The following is a 23,730-nucleotide window of genomic DNA, read 5'->3' as shown; positions in this document are numbered from 1 at the left end:
TCACTGGAAGTACTTTGGATGTATTTGGCATTTAATGATTTTGTTTGCCTCATCACTGCAAAGTAGTGGGCTTCCAGCTAAAGTTAAAGTAGAGCTTGCTATCTACCCATAAGCCCTAATGAGTAAGCATGTCTGTTAAAAAAAAAAAAATCCAACATGGAAGTTTCTCTGCTATTCTCAGGACGAAGTGGTGTTTTCTGAAAACCTGGGTAAGTGTACTGTACTCCTACAACCAAAGCCAAATTTGTTTCTATCACTACTTGTTGGAAAAGGGTTTGATCTGAAAGTAGTAAATTTATGAAGCTGGGGAGGGGTGGTGGTTGGAGTAGCTTTGAAACAGAATTTGCAGTGCTGGATGCTGTTTGCCTGGTTTACAACTCAACTATTTTACACGTAGTGAATTTGCTTATCTTTGCAAACATCAAATGTGCAAAAATTGTAACTGAAAATCAAATTCCAACTCTTTCACTATCTGTGCTTTCCCATAATTACAAACAAATATGATATACTTGCTTCTCTATTGCATTTTATACAGAAATTACACAAAGATGAACAGTATATCCTCTCGTTTTTGTTTCCATCCAGCTACACAAGGCAGAGTTACAAATTAAGCTTTAGTTAGTAGGTGTTCCACACTTTCATTCACAATCATCATTTAAAATGGAAGTGCATTGAAAAGCATATTAAACTTGTTAATTTTTTTAGGAGATGTCTCTGCCTTTCCTTTTTAGGTTTCTGCAATTGTCAGGTGAGAGCTAGCCTGTACTTGGAATTAATGGGCTCCTTAGAGTAGTGTTGAGAATCAGAAATGAGTGTTAGCTTTACCTTTCACACTATTATATAAATCTATGTATGTGGGCTGTGGAATTTCTGCTTTGCTGCTTGTAAGTTTTCGAATTGTTTTGAGAAACCTAGAAATTGTCATATTTTATATGTTTAGATCTGACCAACTGGTATGATAAGGCAGGTAAACTGCACATAATTCATATGTCTCACAGGTGTGGTTGAGTACTTTGGGTAGACAGCGCTTGGAGATTTAAATATTTTAGGCAACATGGGATGAAGCATGCAGGATAACCTCAGGATTATGTATTGAGAGTTTAGGTGCAGCTGAAATGATGCTGTGAAAGGAAGAGAGGGTGTGGATGCCTTCTTTGTGTACCGAGGGAGAACACCACAGTGGGCATAATTGATAGTTGTATTATGCTCCTTAATTTCATTCTCTGTATCCCCGTGAATCTGCTTCTACCATTGTTTTTCTCAAAAAAAGGTACTGATTTAGCAAAAGTATAGTTCTTTTATGCCTAATTCAGTTATATGGATACAAATACTGGGTAATTCTAGGGACATTTTGATGTTACTTTGTATTTAATCAGCGCAAAATAAACCCCACCAAATTAGGTGGAGGGACTGCCAATTTAAAATATTCAAAATCATACCAAATATATTCAAGAGGCTGTTGCCTCAAAATAAATTCTGTAGTCTTTCTCAGATTATGTCCTTATAATTGAAACAGTTTCTGCTTTTGAATATCAGAGAAAATATTAATGTTCCTAAAATGCATTTAATCCAAGAAAAGTTACTTTCATGTGTACAAGTACACAAAATCTTTCAATACCAGAAGTAGAAACTAATGCTTTTTTCTCCTACCAAACATGAAATTTAAAAGCTAGTAGTCCACCATGAAACTTAGAGCCAATCACACATTGCAGAAAATCTCAAAAGGAACACTGACAACGAGAAAAAAATATTTTTAAACTGCTGACCAAAGTGATTCTATGGCTTTTCAGTCTTCTAGCTCTGCAGGAGTAGCAGGTGTACATTTGGAGCAAAGTCTTTTATTTTAAACGTAAAGAAAAATAATATCAGGAAGAAATGTAGAACTTTGAGAATTTTGTTGCACAAGTGTGTGTTTCATAAATCCAAGCTAGTACCACTATTTAACCAGTTTAATATTGTCATATTAAAAGCATTCATTGTGTTTTTAGAGGGAAAAGTAACACATAATGTACACTTCATAATTTATAATTCTTTATCAATACAATGAAAGGCTCCAAGGAAATTCTGAGGAAGTGGCAGTGGTTGGAGGGCTTCAGTTCCTGCTTACCACGTTCCCATAAGTCCTCCCACAGATTTCCTTGGAAATTGCTCTTTTGAGTAAGAGTATTTTTTAAAATGAAAGTGGTTTTGATGTTATAATTTCCTTTCCTTAGTGAACCACAAAATTTTAAGTGTTCTAGGAGAAAAAACTTTGAAGCTGCATCAGAAGGGTTTGCATGGAATGCTCCCACCATAGTTATTCTAGAAGGGGTTTTTTTTCTGTATGCCAACCTTAGTTTTACCTTCTTTATGCAGTTCCAGAGCATGTAAATTGTGTTTAGCCTATGTAAATATTTTTCCTAGCCTTTTATCAATTTATTGTTCTTTACTTCCATTCTAAACTTCTCCAGTAACATATGTTACTGTAAAAAAATTGTTTATGACTCTGTATGGAAATAAAATTTCATATCAGTGGTGGATGGAATGATTTGCACAAGTTTTCATCAGGTGGTAAAAATGTTTTGTCATCCTGTTATTAGAAATTATATAAATAGTAGATGTACAGTAGAAGGAGAAGCAAGAAAACAGGCTTCCTAGCAGGTCCTTGTCTCTTGATAAGGGTGTGAGTGATTTTGGTGAGTGATTTTGATCTTAAGATTTTGTGATGAATGCTTTAAAATCAAGTTTTCAAACATAATGTTCCATTTTGCTAGAACTTACACCTAAGAAACTGCTGACATTCCCAAGATTATTTCAGCTCCAATAGTTAAGTTAAAAATTGAAAGTTACATTTTCATAATATACAGAAATTATATATGCAAATTTGTCATTTGTATGTTAGCAATGATGCCATTTTCACTTACTTTCCCACATATCTTTGCAAAGAGATTCACTTTTCAGACAAGAAAATGTCTACACAGGTGTATAAATTTGATTCTCTGATGTGGGTAGAACAATTACCTGTGAAGCTAAAGACTAAAAAAATTCCAAAGAGAAAACATATTTACATCTTAGTTTCTTTTTACTGGCCTCCCAAATATTTATACTTACTGCGTATACTTGTCTTGTTTGTTGAACTCCTTCAAGCTGCCTAGTGGGGTTGGGTTTATACAATGATTCTTACCAAAATCTGCAGATTTGTACTTCCCTCTGTCTGAATCCCTGACTCATCTAGGAAAATACACATGGCAGATAAGGCTGGCCATCTCACAGCAGGTTCTGCTCGTGAAAGAAAGCTACATCTTACGAACAATAACATGTAACAGACCATGAGCGGCAGCAGAACAGAAGTAAAATCAGTATTTAAGATGAAAAATTAAACTTTCTATACTGTCTGAAGAAGCCTTTGAATTTCTGTGGCCCATGTAAAGAAGACTGTAATAAGGAAAGGGAAATGAATGTGTGCCATAAGATTCAGGTGGTGAAAAATGAGTACATTTTCTTTTGTTATGGAGTGTAGATTTATAAATTCCTTTTCAATCCTTTTTGAAAAGACCAGGAATATATCACAGAAATACATATTCTTTATGGATTTAGAGGGGATAGCTGACTCGTTACCTGGTGGTAATTAATAGTAGTTCTAAAGATTGTGCAATTCTCAGTGAACATCTATGTTTCTGTAAATGCTGTTCATTGAAGTGTATATCTAGATCTTTGGTGGAGAAAAAAAAGATTTATTTTTTTCAATACAGCTAAAAAGCATTCGTTTGTTCTCCCGATTACAAAAAAGACCCAGAAGTATAAATCGGCTGACAAAAGGATATAAATGGAAAATATGATGTTTCTTAACTACAGGAATGTCTACAACTTTGAAGGGTATTAGCTTTTTCTTTATAGGAATTACAGAAACAGTAGAATAAGTGATGGTTTTAATACTACCACTGAATTCCTCTGCAGCATATATGTCTAACAGAATCTAAACTATTCCAGATTTTTAAAATTCAGTTTTCTTATTAAAGGATATATATGGAACTAAAGTTCTTCATTTTCCTGGATGTCAGAAATAAGGGCTTACTAGAAACATTACATGCCCTTGTTTACACCCTCTTCTACTCTGTCTCTTTTTCAGCTGAGTACTTCTCAGGTTCCTTCAGGTTAGGGGAGATTCATCTTATCTGAATGTAGACTTCTGAAATTACACAAATTAATTCTTCCCTCAAAAAATCTGCAACTGCTGGCAATAGAAATTCCATAGACCAATTACCTAAAGCATAGAAATCTGATGAAAATGTTTAAAGCTGTTAGGTTAGTCCTGCCTGAGAGTTTTGATCTTCACCCGCTTTAATTTGTAATGTGATATACTTCCAGGTATATCATAACCATGAAGTTAAATCACAGAAAACAAAAAAGAGTAATTTTCAGCTTGTAAAATAATTAAACCATTCAAAACCAATGCATATATAAATTATAAATGTTTAATGTTCACTATCATAGGATAATTATTACTTCAATTTTTACCTAAATTAATTTGATCCCAATTGTATAGAATTATTACTCTTCAATTTTATCTTGAATTTATGTCTGTCTTTAATCTGAATTCTCATATTTCCCTGCACAGAAGTCCTCCGTGTTCTTATTTAAGAGACTCTAGTTTTTGGCACATGCAGAGACTCTTTTTTCCTTAAGTTTTAAGGGTTCTAGTTCCTCTTACATGTTTTGACACAGTATGTGTGTGCCTTAAGAAAATTCTTCGAGGGTTTCCATTTTCTGAGGAAAGAGTATATAATTCCATTTCCCAGTGATATACCTTCTTCTTGACTTCCATAGAAATATGAAGAAATGTTTGCATTCCAGTTTCACTTTCCAGATTCTTGCAACAAAAATTAAAGTAAAAATGATTGGCTGGAATTTCAGACAGATGAAATATTGTGTCTGATTTTGATTATCTGACTTGAATTATTAGTCTCATGATAAAAGGTATTTTCTTTTCTAGATAATGTACTCATTTTGCGTCTAACCTAATAGCTGTTCGGCTATCATTTCACACTTTCTGTGGAAAATTGTTAATACGGTATTTTTGAGGTGTTTACAGAGATTTTGTTATAGCAGTATTTGAGCACTTCACGTTCTTTAGAACGTTCTACTTTGCACTTTCTGGAAAGATAGAGTGGTATTAGCAGAGAACCATGCATTTGTTTTCTTTCCAGTTATCCGTATCTGAGACCTTCGTGGACTGTGTCACAGCTCCCTTCATGTTCCTTCATGCACCCAGAGAGAGGGAAGAAGGGAGGGTCAGGATGCAGTGGTATGAGTTCAGTTCTCACCCTGACACTGAGCTGAGACAGCTCCAGGAACTTGGGATAATTTTTACATGATTTCTAGCAGTCGTTTTACTCGCTTTTTCTTCGTTGGTTCCCAGTAACACATCATACTTGCATTCCCATTCCACTTGTTATCCCTAAAATGGGGCTTTACCTGACTTGCAAGATTCCACTCTTTTAGTGACCAGTAGGTTTTCTTTTATGGTTAGGTTTCTGCTAAGATAAAAAAAATAATAATTTGGATCTCTTCCTGGCTGTTGAACACAGACACAGCAAGTAGTGGAGGACTGCACATCTTGTAGAACTCTCATACTGTATTTAACATTAATTACATCTTTGCTTTACATTTCTACTTAGTATTCCTCAGGTTCTTTTCCCCTTTCTATAGCACCAGTTTCTTTTCCTTATTTTTGCTCTTTCTTTTTCGTTCTGTGTCTTCCTGGTAATTAGATTCCTTTTCAAATAATACAAATGTTAGCTATGATTGTCCATATCAATATCCTTATTCAGTTTTACATGAATGTAAAATACAATATTATATACATTCATAAAATAAAAATCTCTCCAGTGTTTTGTGAATGAATACTATGTGCATATAAAGATTATCCAGGATTTTGTAATTTATTATTTCTGTATGCAGGCACCAAGCTCTTCTGTAGTTCTGTCAGATAAACATAATATCCTTCATAAGTTCATACGCTCCCTCTGTTCTTCCTTCATCCCTGTTTTTTGCTCCTTGCTCTTTCGTCTTCCCTTCTAACAACTTCAAAAGAGAAGCTGCTGTTGTCAGCTGTGCTCATTTTAATAGTAGTACAACTCATGCTTCTGCTGCTGCTTTTCTGAAGCTTTGCTACCATCAAACAGCTGAGAAATGAACTGTCAGCAGAAAGTCATCTTGAGGCTAGTGCACTCACTAGGTACAAGAACTACAGAATTATAAAAAAGAGTTAATGTTCCTGACATTTTCATATTCTGTTAATATACTGATGTTAGCAATAGCTCCATAATTAAGGTTGCATTAAGTTTCACACATTCGTAAAGCAAAAATCCTCCGTCTTTGTCAAAAGCATTTTTAAAAATAGGAAGAAAATCACAGTGATCTGCTTGTTTCAGGTGTTTTTCACTAGAAAATAATTACACATTTTGATTTTTTTTTAAAATTAGTCCACTTTCAGATCATTCATTTTTACAAACACACCTGATTTTACCAGGTGGTGATGAGTTTACATCTATTTTTCTGGCAGATGATTAGTAAACAATTTAATTACAGTAAAAATTACCATTTTTAATAGATTATAAACCATCATCTGTTTTAATGCAAAGACAAATGTACTTACCTTCTTAATAATGATGTTTTCCCTAGTTATTTTCAGTATGTATTTAAGAAGCATACGAATGGTAACAGTTGATGGACTAAAAATGTCCGGACTTTTTGCAGTTACTTTATCTTTAAATTATTGGCAGAATGTGAGGAGATTTCTCTTTAAATATGTCAGGAGAAAAAGTTTGAAAATATACACAATTATTAAGTTTATGCCAATAAAGATTAGCCATCATTTGAGAAATATTTCTTTGTTGAATACAGTATGCATTCTTACAATTTTTTATTCTATACCTTATTGATTTTACTTGTTTGCATGATTTAATTTCATCAACATGTCAAAGCAAATTGTGATATTTAGCCACAAAGAAAAATAAATTGCAAGTGGTCATATAAAACTGATACAGTTATAAAGTTTTACTTCATCATTTTTACTTTTAACAGAGTCAGCATAATGCTGTTCAGAATCCCTTCAAGGAGAGATTGTTTAACTTCTACTATATATGGTATTCTATAACTTCTGACAATTGGATTTCAGATATCACAACCCATATTTATAGCGTTCCTTAAGGACACCAGCTCCTTTTTCATAAGTTGTGCTCATAAATTATTTTCCTGTGCTCTCAGAAGCTCTGTTCCCCAGATCTACCCATATTCTACTTAGCCTCCTAAAACTAAAGATGGCCCTTTCAGCCAATTCAGTTATAGTCTATGTGTCTGTTATTTCAGCTGGCATTCTCAAGCAAAACATTTCACAGTATCCTTCCTCTGTCTCAAAATGTTTTTTGCCTAATAAAGCTTCGTGCCACAGCTTAATGGGAATTTAAATGTCTTCTTTAGATAGGCAGCCATTTGAGCCCAGTGGCCACTTGCTTGCCATCATACTGATGTACAAAAATAGCCTTCCAGCTTGCAGTTTCCTGTGAAAGAATGATTGCTGAGATCTGGTTTCTTTGACCTGATCCCCTCACATAATCTCTACTAAGGTCAAGAAAAGTTACCCCTAATATCCAACAAGATTTTTTACTCAGATGGTTCCTGATCTCTGCCTGTTCCCAGAACCTGTCTATTTTGCTTAAGACTCAGGCTTTTCCTATGAAGGCAACTTCCCACCATATACCCTAGGTAGCATATGCTCTTTTACATTGCCAGAACAAAATTCTTCAGAGGGACACTCTGCCTCCTCATGTTCACTGTAGAAAGATTTAAAGGACTGTCCTTTCAAAGGATCTCATACCAGCTAGCAGATAGTATGAAGAATGCTATTAGTCACCTCTAAGTGTGACTTATAAGCACTCCCTAGACTAAAGTCCAAGCAGTAATGCTCGCTGAGGTTTCAAGGAGTAATGCTACCTTTGGAGGAGCTGTCCCAGATTTTTTACTTTACTAGTACTAATGAAGACCTTCTTCCAAGTTTTCGCTAGTGGGCAACATGAATGGACAGACAGAGTCACTGAGAGAAGAGAAATAATCTATTCATCTGTAACTTCACTTCTTCAAGACATGGTGTCAGTATGTACATTCACAACCCTCCCCCACTTCATTCTCTCTGAATTCAATGTAACGTACAGATTTACTTATTGATGGAAATTGGAAGTGCCTGGAACAGCATGTGCAGGGAGGGGAGAAGAAGATAAAGGAACAAATGATGCAAGATGTGCATAAATCAATTATGCTAGGGTTAAAAACCAGTGACTTTTTTAACAGCGATAGTGCAATACATTTTGAAAGAAAATTATCAAACTGTTGTAGAAGGAAATAATAAAAGCCAAAAGCATAAAATGCAGTCAAATTAAAGTAGCTTTGGAGTTAATTAGGTATTCAGAATACAAAATATGTCTAAGCATAAAAGATTTTCAGTAGGTCATCAGGATTTGTAACAAACTGAAGAAACCTTGTGTTGACTAGAAAGCTACACTCGAGGAGGGAGTTTATGTTGTTAACTGTTTCTGTGATAAACTATACAAAAGCAAATGATCAGGAAGTTGCTGATCATCTGCTGCTTCTCTCTATTTGCTAAAATATATTATCTTCTTCTTTCTGTTTTGTCCTCCAAATTAAATTTGAGCACTTTCTCTTTACAAATGAGTAGGTTTTCCAGCAAGGATCTGTCCCAAGTACACCCACATTCTTTATACCTTTCTGAAGAAAAATGTTAAGGGATGTTCTAAGCTGTCACCACCTCCAGCAGCTCCAGGCCTGGGACTCCCTCCTGCCCAGCTGCTGGAACCCAGCCCAGAGACACAGGGGTCTCCATCCAGGCTGATGGACATGGCTGCTGCTTTCCCATTTGCAGGTTAAACTATGCGAAGTTAAGCATGTATCCCAGAGACACACAGGCATGTGCACACATGCAGGCACACACAGAACATGACATGGCTGGCTACACAGGCTGCCACAGGCAAGGCACTGCCTTCAACAGCACCTGCCTAGAAGACTCATATAAAACATGACTGGAGAAAGCCAAGTCCTCTCTTCCTCTCTGGCTGGTAGAGATGGAAGTTCACTAGTGAAGGCACACACATGACACACCAGATTCACAAGCACATGCACATTCGTGGATCCCCCAAGTACCAGCATGCCCCCCCTGTGTCCATCTGATACCCCTGCCCAGATCCCAGGCCTTCTTACCTACTCCACGGGTCTCCTACTTGCTGGCTCATGGACAGACCCATGCACTCACACACCTGTCCCCCAGGCACTCCACATCTGGGGGTCCCCCAGATACCAGCATGGACTCTCTACCTATCTGATACCCATGCCTGGACCTGGGGCCTCCTTACTAGCGGGTAGTACACCTTGAAGTTTGCTAGTGAATGGACTCACCTACACGTAGAAGCTGGCAGGAGGCACACAGGCTGGGACCCGTGGTCCCACTCCAGTCACTGGCACTGAGTCCCTTGCTCACTTCACTCACACCGGTCACTCCCAGTGACTGGCAGCTGAGACCCTCACCCACACCAGTAGCTGGTATTGAGACACTCACTGTGGTGCAGTTGCTGGCACCACGGGGCCAGGGGTGCCTACACACTTGGTCTGACTCCAGTAGCTGGAACCAAACCCACTCACACTGGTCCCACCAGTAGCTGGCACTTAGTCCGTGCAGCACTCTAACATGTGGGATAGAGAGTGAGATTACACAGAGAGATCGTTAATAAAGGATTTAATAAGAAGACAGCACAGACTGTGGTGATCAGGCATAGGGCTCAGTCAGACAAGCATGCTGACCAGCCCTGTTTTACATGCAACCCTCCCCTTTTATACCCCTTCAGGTCTGTTCCTTCTTTTCTCCTCCCCAGTTCCCTGTTTGTACACATTGACTCATTGGTTTGCATAGTTCCACCAACACAACCCTCCCCCGGTATCCCAGACCCCCAGGTTTGCACTCTTCTCAGTTGCAAAGTCCAGGTTGGCACTCTTTGAACTGATACCTGAAGTTTCTTGATAGCTCATCCATTGGCTGACTGACGAGATTGGTTTCTTGTCATTGTTTCTGGTACTTTTTGTCACATCTGTGTTTTGCTTACTGCCTTCCCCTTTTCCTTAGCATCCCATTTGACAAGGTTGTTGATCAGATAGATAACCTTAAGGAAGGCAATGCTCTCTCCTACCGCATACCCTCATAAAAAGTTTATTTGTACAGTGTATGTGTTGTGGTTTTTTTCTCAACTCAGCTACAGACAACGGATAGAAGATGTGCTCCAGACAAACCGGAGAATTAGATACAGATATGATTCTGGAACTCAAGCTTCCAGGTTTCCAAACATTATGATTCTGGAAGTTAGGAAGCACATAGTAAACTTATGCTCAAATACTGCTGAACAAATATATGTAGTAAATTCAGTTTCATGACCTAGCTATAGAGTCTTTTTTACTTCAGTTAAATATAGTAAAATATAGTGAAAAAAAAAGAGTAATATTTTAACAGTTCGTCTTAAAGGGGAATAAAAATCCTAAACAGGAACTGTGTCTTACCTTCTATGAGAAGTAAATACAGTTAAATTCAAAGGGTAAATTCATAAAAAAAATGCCCATCCAAAATAATTTGCAATTGTAGGTGTCAGTTCTTTTTTGAGTAGACAAACCATGTGCCATCCATCATTTAAATAGAAATATTTTGCTGTCATATTTACAATATGCTATTTAGTGGAAGTGAACAAAGATTAAAAGATTTTTTTTAAATATCTTTTTATTCTTAGTTTGAACTGTGCAAGTTACACAGTATGCCTGAAGTTTTGTAGATAACAATTATTCTTCTCATCAAGTTTGAAATGTATCATTAATTGGGAAAGGTGAATTGTTCTTAATCTTTACAGAGATTATAAGAAAGAGGAGATGTTCTCGTATAATTTTTGTTTTCTATAATATGGTTGAAAAGCTGAATTATATAGTAAATCATTATATTATAGTATTTTTGTGATATGTTTTTTTTAATCATCATCTTTGTCACCTTAGTGATACTGCTGGATATAGAGAAAAGTTCACCTTCAATTAATGTAAAGATCTCCACAGGGTTTATGCAACTACAGTGTTGTAAAAATAAATTTTGTCTTTCGGCTATTTTCTTTTACTTTGACCTGTTATCAGCTGTTGATACAGAGTTTAATTTTATTCTCACAGTCACTCAAGCAGAGTCATGTCTATGGATAGAAAAGTCCTCAATGTCACATAGGCATTATGACTGGTGATGGCATTCCAGTAGTGTGGAATATTTTTGGAAGGTCCTACGCTTTCAGAAGTGTGACTGTCTCCATTTTTGTTTTCAAAGCTAGTGAAAGGAATTTTGGAGAACAGTTTCTTCACTTGTATCTTGTGGAGGGAAGACCAACAGTCCGATTCAGCTGTGGAGACTCTCAGAACATTCTGACTGTATCTGTCAATCAATCCATTAGCAAGGGTATACCCATCCCTATCACAATAAGGTAAGAACTCACCACTGTGTTACACTAAAGAGTTTTAGTCATATATTGAGTTTAGTTTTATATAATAAAGTGTGCCTTCACTTTTTTTTGACAATAAAAAGACAAGTCATACTGGAAAGCAAAATTGTATGCATATTTAGAAACCTTTTTCATAAGGTAGTGTCCTTGATTGAAAATATATTTTAGTTCACACAGATCAGCTCAGTCCTTTGGAGAACTTATGAATCATTCAACCTCCAGACACCTTTACAGATACAGATGAAGTCAGTTTGAGAACTGAAACAATTTAAACATAACATTGGAGGGTACAAATGGGTATCTCATAATTTAAGCTTATTAATTTACACATTGAATAAATTAGATTTGTCATCAGAATTCTAGTGCTAAATATAGGACTACTAATTTATTGTTTAATTTTAAGATTAAAAATTAAAAATGGGCATGCTAACAACATCTTGCAATGCAGTAAGCTGGCATATCTACATATGCAGCCGTACTGTCACAGGATACAATGGGGGCTGACCAGTACTGTCATTTTTCATCTAGTACACACAATAGTTCACAGAATGGTTAATTTATAATTTTGGAAAAGGTATTGATATCATGACTTGGTAATGGATTAACTCCTTTCCACTCATGGAATTTCATATGTGCAAGTTAGGAAAAAGGTAAGAATGAAATAATATAGATGTTGTGTTATATTTATATTAGTAACATTAAAATAATGGTAACGTATTTAATGTTTACTTTAAAATGTTTTAGAAATAATTCTGATGGCAATATAACATTTCAAGTTACCATGATTAAGATATTATTTTATTTATTACATAGTTAAAGTATCAAAGCTAATTACTGCACCTGAACTGTAAGCATTTGTGATGTGAGGAACTTATTGCACAAGTTATTAAATTAAAGGTAATTTTAGATAAGACCATTTTTGCTGTTAGAGGATGGTATATGAAGGAGACTGCAAAAGTTACCCTGAAACATGCACAACAGAGTTCCCAAAATTACCTTATTACCATAAAAAGGAAAATAAAAGCATAATCTGAAGATTTTTGTACTTGCCTTCTGAACTGTTTGTGTATGATGTAAATGTTGCAAAATTCTAAAATGCTGCTTATGCAAATATAAAACCTCTTTTCAATATATGGAAGGATGAAAGAATCTACCATTTAAGAAACTGTTTCATTTCCATCTTATATTTCTTCTCAGCCACAGGTCTGTACATTACTCTTATGCTCCATTTAAAACAGTTTTTTTCCCTTTTATTCTATATTAGTATTAATGCCTAGTATTAATGAAGCAAAGTCACATAGCATACATTCAAGTCTAATTAGTTGTATAGCTGACAGTGTATTAATCTATTTTAGGATTTTTGTACAAATTGTAAGTTTATGTAAAATTTACAAAGAAAATTCTATCCCTTCCTTTCCCTAGGAGCCAGGAGATAAAGATTTTTTCTCTTAGAAGATGCTTGATAGAAGTATACAACTCCATACTAACAAACAATTCTAAGTTTGTTTTTGAATCTCAGAGACTACTCTTGTGTGAGACATTGGTCAGCTAATTGTCTCCACTGTACTAGCTGTGGTAGCATTGTCTCTGCTTCATGACATTAAGACATTAAAATGGTGTACAGTTTTCAAAGCCTAATAATATCTTAGCAACAAATGCAGCTAAATGGCATTGAAAAGATTGATTCTAGTTATAGAGGTCAAGTTCACACTGAAAAATAAATTTACTTCCCTCTTTTTTACCTTAAAATTAACACCTGTATATTTACGGCTTCACTCTCCATGTTGTTACACTAAAAAGTAATGTCAGTTCAATTTACACATTACCTTTGTTTACTGGAATTTATACTGCTATCTTTAAAACAGTGGCATACTAAATAACTTGCAAGGTGTGATTGTAGACTGTGACTGTGGGGATTTACATGCATCTGAGTTTATGGGCTTGGCCTTCAAAATGACTAGTGATTATTCTTGTGAGTCCTTCTAAAATGTAGAGAGAGCAGTATATCCTTCACCAAGCAGCAATAAAATTGTAATCCTTCAGCAATCATCCTTAACCTCTGCCAAAGAAAAAAGCAAACTTGACAAGGCATTTGTGGCCCCCCCAGGATCTTGTATCATAGGCTATAAAATATGAATCCATGACAAAACTGTTGATTTATGTTCTGTTAGTGGCTGTTGAAGATAGATAACTCTATCTCTATGTTTTACCTGCAAAATTAATGAGGTTTTTCCCCTGTAATGCAGGAAAAGAGACAAAGACTGAAATAAATAACTACTTTTGTTACTGTTTGAAAAAACCCCAGTTAGGAGACAATATTTCTGTTAAATTTTACTTTGAATAAGGCTATAAGGTCATATTTGACAGATATTCCAGTTCTGGATGCAACTATGGCTCCAGTGGATAAACAGCATAATTAATGCGACCAGTAACATCTATAGAAGCAGATTTTAATCTTAAACTTTTTCTTTCTAAATCCACCATATACAGGAAGATAAGAGATCCCCATAGTTTACTGCTATTACTTTCTCTTAACTATATGATTAGTTTGCTTAGATATGGCCATTTATTTCAAACCTGATGAAGATTAAATGACTTTTAAATGTTCTGTCATTGTTTTTATGGTCCTTGTGAAACAACAGCTTTATAGAAAAAAACAGTAAAACTCTAATTGCTTACTTTTTTGCCTTGCCTAAAGAAACTAGAGACCTGTTTCAATCCAGTTTTATTCATTGTTTCCATTTCTATTTATTTTAGAATGATTTGGTTTCTGGTTTTGAAAATGTGCATTTGTTTGGGTTTAATTTTTTGTGATTTCATAATTGAGATTGTATTGATCTTTTCAGTTAAAGCTTTGAGCACATACTTGAGATGTAGTTTAGATTGTTTTTATGGATTTGTTCTTTAAAATTATTCAAAGAACATTAGTTCAAACACATTTCATTCCATTTGTGGGTTCTGAAATGCGTTCGCCTGATGCAAAATGTGCTGTATGTTATTTATGGTTAAAGTGATGTGACTGTCACTGGGGCCAGATGGTATTTCTTCAGTTCAGTGACTGAAGGAAAGTAACTTTAACAAGCAAGAGATTGAGATAATAAAGTTACCAGGATTTTGATTTTTCTAGGTAGTGGGAAGGATTTTAGTTTTTAGAGTAGGAATACTGGGTTTTTTTAGACATCTTACACTATTCTTGTCTAAATGATAATTTTTTAAATTATATTTCCTTAAAAAGTTTAGATTGTCTGTTCTAGACAGTGATGGGGAACACCAAATTCTTTTCTGTTTGGAAGATTCTAGGCAAGCATTAATTAAAATCTTGTATGTATAGGATAGCGTCACTCTTTTCCATCTTACTTACCTGCAGAATTGTCAGAATTTTGCTCTGGAATTTAATGAACATAGTGCCCATCCCCACAGAGCTTTATCGTTGTATTATGCACATTAATATTTCATGTATCCTCCAAGTGAACATATTGAATGTAGTTGTTTCCAGTTTTCTGTCACACTTTAATTAGTGGTATGGATGTAAGCATTTACTCATGGCTGAGAAGGACACCTTTAGCTGTCCATAAAAGCATTTATTTATTAAATAAATTATTCAGTTAATGTTGTTTGGCTAACTCTAGCCTAGACCATGCAGTTGTACAGAAGCTGCTGAAGTTTATTATTTGGTCTTCATGCTTCAAAAGCAGATCGCCTGTTCTGAACTGTGAAAGTCCTAAACATGTTTTTGTACCTCCACATGGAAACTTTGGCAAGACGTAATGTACTGAGTGCAAACTACATTACTATATTATCAGTGTCCATGTTTTTACCTACACTTCCACTTCCTCCTTTTCCACAGAAGAGACAGTTGTCTGAACTGATCTTACAAAATTTTTTATTGCATGTGCATTCTGTGAATGTTTTTAAAAAGAAAATGTAAATCAGCATCCATACAATCTGTTGACTCATTCTGAGTCCAGAATTGGACTTTTATTTCATAATTCCAGAGATATGTATGTTTTCATATTAGTGCATACTTTTAAGTCATCATTTTATTAGTATTTACAGGTGCCAGGTGCTCTGCATAGTATTCAAGTATTACAGAAAATTACATTAAATCAGTAAAACAAAAAATTACTAATTTTCTGATGTTTTGGAGTTGTTTCCAACATCACCAGTTACCTAGGAATACAGGAATTTTTTATTTGACTAATTGGAAACATCTGAGCCGCTCTTTGTAAACATCAGTGGCTTTGTATCTGAATAGGTATATAATGTAGCCTATATTCGTGATATGTGGAAGACACTTTGCTGTCTTCAAATACTCCTAAGCTTCATACTTGCAATACTGAGTTCCAACATAATCAATTATGTGATGACTGAGAAATGGAAAGGTGTTTTGGTAGATAACTTGAGCCAACTTGATGCAATATCACCATCATCTTATCACACCTCCCCTTTTCAAAATTCTTTGAAGGTTAACAGTGAAAGCAGTCTGGGAGAGATTTAAGAATTGTTATTCTATCATATGAATTTATAAATTGATAAAGAAAATACATTTAGATGTGATTTTGAAATGGAATAACTTACATACTGTATATTTTAATTTTGAATTTTAAGTCAGCACATACATGAATCATACCCATGTAGATGTTGTGTTCCATAAAACTGGAAATGCTGTAGGACATTAAGTAGATTTAATAAATTTTTAATTGAGTTTGGAATTACTTTTAGAAGGACTGTATATACAACTATACATATTTATATTTACTGCATTTTCTATAGAAATTGCAAATCATGATAATTCAGCATAAGTCTTAGTGGGACAAAACCTAAAAATGGCTTTCATAGAGATGATTTTCCACTGAAATTATCTGCAGTTGATGATGGTTTATCAGGCCTTGTAAAAACAGTAGTGGACTCAGTTCAGTTTGTAACATATATAGATCTCATAAAATCAGCATCACATTTGCCACTATAAGATAGGAAGGTTTGTGCAATGTATGCTATATAATGTTCATTCTCTGAAAACCTTAATCCCAGTTCCATCAATCCAGCTGTTACAGTTTTACATAGGTAAATCACATCTGTTATTCAGTCTCAAAAATAGTCCCATAATACATGCATTACATCAAACTAATGCATATAAATTCTTATATATGCAATTAAAATTGACCATTTGATGGAACATTAGAATCAACCAGTTAAATTTTTCTGTGTGGCTTGCTAGCTGAAATAACTCAAATAAGAGAATGGATTCTCATAAAAAGTACAGAAAAGATTACTTTTTGTTTTCAATTTCAGATTTTGTGTTTGAACAGAACATTCAGTGTGTTTAGAAACATATGTCACTTTCTGAAACAATTTTTTTGCTTTCATTCAGCAATAGTATTCCATATTTCATCAGTGATCTGTCAAAGCCAACAAACTAACTGCTATGGCTATTCCGGTTCATTAGCTACTGACTTGAAGAGCAGATGTTTGAATTCCTGTACCCTTCATGCTCTGGCTTAGACGGTCTTCTTAAATTAACTGACCTTACAGGAATATCTCAAGAACACAGAAACACAAAATCACTTGATTGTTTAGGTTGGAAGGGACCTCTTGAAATAATCCTGTCCAACACCGCTGCTCAAGCAGGGTCACATAGAGCATGTAGGACCATGTTCGGTCAGGTTTTGAGTATCTGAAAGAGTCTCCGGTCCTTTACTCATCTTTGTGACCTTTTGCTGAACTCTCTCCTCTAAGTCCATATCTTTCTTGTACTGGGGAGCCCAGAACTGAATACATGACTCCAGATGTGGTCTCACCAGTACAGAAGAGAGGGGGAAAATTACCTCCTTTGACCTGAAGGACAGTCTTGCCAGTAAAGACTGAGGTAAAGAAGGCACTGAGTATCTCAGCCTTTTCCAGGTCCTTTGTCAGCAGATCTTCTTCCCCATTCAGCAGTGAGCCTACGTTTTCCTAAATCTTCCTTTTGCTGCTGATGTTCTTGTAGAATCCTTTCCTGTTGCCTTGCATGTCACTTGCCATAGTCAAGTGCAGGTCAGCCTTGGCTTTCCTAACCCTTTCCCTGCAAGATCAGACACTATACTCTATAGAGTATAGTGTAGAGTATAGAGTATAGAGTATATAGACTATAGAGTATATAGAGTATATAGTATATAGTCTATAGTATATAGAGTCTATATAGTCTATAGTATATAGTCTATATAGTATATAGTATATAGTCTATAGTCTATATAGTCTATAGTATATAGAGTATAGAGAGTATAGAGTATAGAGTATATAGAGTAGAATAGAGTATAAACTCTATACTCCTCTTGGATCACCTGCCCATGTTTCCATGCCTTATGCACTTCCTGTTTATGTCTGAGTTCAATTAGAAGCTCCTTGTTCACCCATGCAGGCCTCCTAGCTGCATTTGCTTGATTTCCTACTTGTTGGGATGGACCTTTCTTGAGCTTGTAGGAGGTGATACTTGATTATCAGCCAGGTCTGCTGGACTGCTTTTCTCTCCATGGCCATATCTCATGGGTTTCTTCCAAGCAGATCCCTGAAGAGACCAAAGCCTGTTCTCCAACATCCAGGGTTGTGTTCCTGCATTTTGCTTTGCTCCCTCCTCTTAGGATACTGGATTCTACCATCTCATGGTCACTGCAGCCAAGGCTGCTTCTGACTTTCACGCCTCCAACCAGTTCTTCCTTGTTTGTAAGTATCAGGTCCAGCAGAGCACCTGCACTTATTGGCTCCTTGGTCACCTGTGCCATGAGATTGTCAATGCACTCCCAGATGGCTTGAGCCCTGCTGTATTGTCCTTCCAGCAGATACTTGGGTTGTTAATAACTCTGATTCTAGTCCAAAAATTCTACCAAAAACTTTTGCATCTTTGTCTTAATTGTGTCATGACCAGATTGATTGCTTGATTCTATTATGAAAGAACTGTAGATCCCATTGGATTTGGTGATTTTTGTCTCCTTGACATGGGCAAAGCCTAGTAGAATACACATACTAAGTAGTATTTCTGTGGTAAATGCTTGCAGACTACTGCCTTATTAGTCCCATACAGTACATACTGACTTAAGAATTCTCTTCTTTCACCTTCTTTTTTGTTATGCAGTTATCCGCTACATAGATAATTTACTGAGCTTTCTATGGCAGCTGTGTTAAGGGGAGGGTAGGAGTGCCATGTGCTTTGACCATGATTTCTTTTTCTTTTCCCTTGAACAATGTGATTTTTAAGAATGCAATTATGATTTTATTTTGATTTTTATAATTTATAGCTGGGTAGACTTATTCTCATATGAAAATGAATTTCCATCATTAACTGATTTTGGATGGTTTATTCCAAAGTGGCTCACCACAGACCACCTCATAGTATATGCAGTCACAATACTTTCAACTTCCCATTCATAGTATGTCATTCTACTTTTGTCTCAGATAAAAGAGCTATATCACTATAGACGTTATATCTGCTGTGTTTTCTTATTTGCAAGTTAGGGAGCTGCAGTAAATGTCATTTGAGTACCTGCAAAGATATGTAGTCCAGAAGCTAAAACAGATGGAAAACAGTGCATTAAAGAAGGTTTAATCACTTCTGTTGTTAGGTGTGAGTTTTCTGCAGTCTCTTTCAAATACATTCATATCAATATAAATTTTTAAATGTGAACTGTAGCAACAGTTCAGTAATACTGAGCAGCATAACACAGCACTGTCAGCTGCCTTTCCTGAAGTGGCAGGCATCCAGAGCTCTTCTCACAGTTGTGGTGATCAGCACCCTCCATCATACTGAACTGGACTCTTCAGTCACAGATGGAATACTGTGACCTACCTGAAACCACAGAGGCAACATAAGAAAGGCAAAGTATATTTACCGTATTTCAAAGACAAAGATATTGAAAATATATGGGACTGTTGATTACTTACGTTATTTAACAAAAAATTCTAATGAGTCATATTCACTCCATCTAACTTTACCTGTTTCAAGTTAGGTATCTAGTCTAAATGAGTTTTTCTGTGTAACTGTGGATTTATGGCAAAAAATGAAAAAATTCATACAGTACTCAGACTATTATTGCTCACTAGGCCTTTTTGCCATTCAGCTAAAAGTTGGCAGCTTGTCTTTAGGTTACCTACTCCATTGAAATATAGAGGTCAGTGTTTAAATGGCAAACATTCTGAAAAGATAAAAGAATGGGCTTGCAAAACAAAATTTATTTCTTTCTCACAATCTTTTTCCCCATTGATAACCCCTTCTTTCTGATGCAATTACTGCAACTTCAAATCTACTTGAAAATTCAAGGTTCTGATGTTGTGAGCCTTAATGATAAAAAGAATACATTTTATGTGTCTTTAGTACCATGAAATATAAGAGTGCAAACAGGGACAAAGTTATTTGAATTTTAAACAAATTTCTCTTTCTTAAGTCCTGTTAGTATGGCACAGCTTCCAATCTCCTGTTGAACACGGAATTTGAAAAATTAGATTTTGTTGGTAATTTTATGTAATCAAATTTTATGTCAAATCTGGCATTCTGTTAAATTAAATTCTGTCTGGGGGCAAATGCTGACTTTTAACTCAAAAAGATGCTCTGAACTTGAGCTTGAAATTGACATAGTAAATTCTTGTCTGCCCTTCAGTGTCCTGAAAAAAGAGGGCATAATTTAACCTTTATTCCTCAAGGTATCATCCACCAGAATTTAAACTTTTTACTTGATAGAATAAGAGATGCTACAGATGACTGTATTCCCTATAAGAAACAAGGATAGCTCTTATTTTTACCTATATTATTACCTGTTTTAAGAACCATAGAATCATGGAATCATAGAATCTATGATTCTATATTATTATCTGTTTTAAGAATGTAGCATACTTCATTTGTATTATTACCAATGCTGCTAGAGAGTATTTATATTTATAAGCATGTTCAACTTAGCATAATGAAGCAAAATCAGGTAACACACAAAAATCACAGTAACTTTGGCAGTAGTGTAGTTTGGATTGCGTTTACCTTTGTAGGATGAACTAACTCATCCTAAAAGAAGACTGGTAAATCCTGTCTCATTTAGAGACTTTTAGTGTAGCAACATATCATTTCAAAATCAGCACAAGAAATAAATTCTACCAATCTGTGGTTTTATTTGCACAAGTATAGTATCCTAGGAATAGATTTATTTATAGTGTACATACATACATATTATATGTGAAGAAAGTTTGTTGTGAGCTCCTTTCTTCAAGCCTGTGACAACTGGTGACCTTTGAATTCAATAAAGTTGTTCTACTTTCTAGACAACATTTATATTGAAAATAGAGATATATATTTTGTTTCTCATTTTGCAATGTTATTTTGCTTGCCTGCAGGCATAACTGTCTCATAACCATGTAAAATAATTAATCATTCACCACAAAGACTTGAAGGTTTAACTTTTCACTAATGTACAAGAAATACAAAGAAATGTTTTATGATGGTGAGCAAAAAAAGGAATACTTCTGAAGCCACTTCTTTCTTGTCAGTGGTCATTTTGACATGAGTCAAGCTTTATATTTTGTATACTGAGTGTCCCAGTGAGAGTGCCTCTATAGCCTAGTGGTAGAATAGAATTTTTTTTTAATCTTTCCAGTGGTTAAGGTGCATTCCTGGCCAATAATTTTATTGCATTTCTGCCATTCTCCATCTCTAAAGTAGAGGAGCATACTGGAAAATAATAATGAAGGTTGATATTCTCAGTTTTGACTATTTTTATTATGTCCTTTCTTCCTAAGATAAATCGAACATTTCAGTAATACCCCTCATACCCTGAATTTCATTGCTGTCAATTATTGATTGTAAAGAAATACCAAGTGGTTCAAGACAGCATATTTTCTTTGTATTTTTCCTACTGGAATTGAAATGGTAAAAGGAATAGGACTAATGAGGGATCCTTACAAACTCTGTCATATCAATATTCACATGTTTAAACAAGATCAGATGTTTAATGACCATGGTAATCTCTAATATATGTTCAGTATTTCATTGTTATGCATATTACAACTATGTTGGTAATTAGATAAGTGAATAGATTGTTAGTTTTTCATGCTATAACCTTCACAAACCATGACTAAAGTATTGTATAATTCAGAACATTCTAATGCCTTCCTGTTTAGCAGCCCCTCTTATAAAAAGTGACATAAATAGTGTAATAGTGTAATTTTCAGAATCAAGAATAACCAGAAAATCTCATTTTCCAAAGAAAGCTCTAGGATTAATAATCACATTAAAGAAACAGTTTCAATACACTGATGATAATTGCAATAATTATTTATTACTTTATTAGTAACTGATGTTGCTAATAGCAGTTATTAGTTTATGTGATTTTACTGAAGCTCTATGTCACAATTCACTGGGTCTTCTAAAGACAATGAGCTGCAGATTCACCAGAATTAAGGTATACATTATAAAATATAATGAATGCATATTTCATTACCTTTTATTTTTAGATTTGGCTTTGTGTTATAATTTTAAAATTCCAAGTTTCGAAGAATCTCTGTGTTTCTGCAAGGAAAATAGCAAGATTAAAGTTCTAATATTCTGTATAGCCCAATTCCTGTTTTCTGGATACATCTGCTTTGAAAATTATATGATTTATCTTTCAGCAATGTTACAGCTAAAGCATTTGTAAATGTTCTCGTTATTATATCGTGGAAATTCTAAACTGCATTTAACCTAAATTTCCAGAATTTTTCTAAGCTCTTTAGAACTCTCCCTTCATGTATTAAAGGAGACACTGCTTTAATGGTGCATACTGATCCTTTCAAGTGTGCCATAGTCCTTTTTTTAATGTGTGCTGCATAAAGCATTGTATTCCACGTACTGTTGTTGTGATTGCTTACTCACTGCAGTTTGTCTAGATAGATAGTTTCTGCTCCATTGTCCTGGTTTGGGCTGGGATAGAGTTAATTTTCTTTATAGGAGCTGGTATGGGGCTATGTTTTGGATTTGTGCTGAAAACAGTGTTGATAACACAGGGATGTTTTAGTTGTTGCTGCACTAGTCAAGGACTTTTCAGCTTCCCATGCTTTGCCAGGTGCACAAGAAGCTGGGAGGGGACACAGCCAGGATTGTTGATCCAAACTGACCAAAGGGCTATTCCATACCGTATGATGTCATGCTCAGTATATAAAGGTGGGGAAGAAGAAGGAAGGGGGGACATTTGGAGTGATGGCGTTTGTCTTCCCAAGTAACCATTACGCGTGATGGAGCCCTGCTTTCCTGGAGATGGCTGAACACCTGTCTGCTCATGGGAAGTAGTGAATTAATTCCTTGCTTTGCTTTGCTTGCGTGCACGGATTTTGCTTTACTTATTAAGCTGTCTTTATCTCAACCCACAAGTTTTCTCACTTTTACTCTTCTGATTCTCTCCCCCATTCCACTGGGGGGTAGTGAGTGAGCGGCTGTGTGGTGCTTAGTTGCCAGCTGGGGCTAAACCACGACATCCATGATCTCATGCGATTCACTTTTTCATCTTCTTGTGGCTGGGTGAGACTGTGTGAAACAGAGAGTAAAGATTTCAAAATACTTGGCTGTTCCCTCTGTTCCAGGGAAGAAGCAGGATGCAGAGCCCTTCTGATCTGCTTGGAAGGAAGAACAGTTCTTCCACGTACATTATAGTACAAAGGGATTTCAGTACAACTGAAGAGATACGAGGTATTCCACATGAAACAATGCAGGTATCTGTGACTTGAAGGAAAAAGGAGCCACTGGATTACAGAGGGAATAATAAACTATTAAAATTCAAGATAATCTGGTATATTGAAAAATATTTTTTCCATTCTGTTGAAAAATACTTTTTTCAATATTCAATATTTTGATAGTTTCAATATTTATTTATTTATTTCTAAAGTATATAAAATTCTGTAAAATTCATTAGCTCATTATCTGGTCACCCAGTGTTTCACACAGAGGACTTTTCAGACAACTGTTTGGTTTCTGTTAGTTTGGCACAGCACATGGAACTATAGCAATAGAGTATATTGCCAAATAGCTTCTGAAGGTGACATGTCTTCTTCCTAAGAAGTGATATGATAGTAAATGTTTACACCGTTGAGTATTTGTGAGTTCTGAAGAGCTAAACCAAAAAAAAATGTGAAAGAAAAGCAATTTTTTTTAATTATCTTCCTCAAGCCTGTTGTTGCTTAAGTGGAA

The 23,730-nt window shown here is 35.4% G+C and overlaps 1 protein-coding gene across 1 annotated transcript in view; it reads left to right on the top strand.

Moving 5' to 3' along the window:
* EYS (eyes shut homolog) overlaps nucleotides 1–23,730 on the top strand; it is a 951,425-nt gene that overhangs the window by 766,220 nt on the left and 161,475 nt on the right. Inside the window, exon 39 of the mRNA XM_075497152.1 lies at nucleotides 11,390–11,543. Within this exon, the coding sequence (XP_075353267.1) occupies nucleotides 11,390–11,543 (154 nt within the window). The remainder of the gene's footprint in view (nucleotides 1–11,389; nucleotides 11,544–23,730) is intronic.

The sequence above is a fragment of the Mycteria americana genome, chromosome 3 (genome assembly GCF_035582795.1).
Source record: "Mycteria americana isolate JAX WOST 10 ecotype Jacksonville Zoo and Gardens chromosome 3, USCA_MyAme_1.0, whole genome shotgun sequence".
NCBI classification, from domain to species: domain Eukaryota; kingdom Metazoa; phylum Chordata; class Aves; order Ciconiiformes; family Ciconiidae; genus Mycteria; species Mycteria americana.
This window is presented reverse-complemented; position numbering and strand designations above follow the sequence as displayed.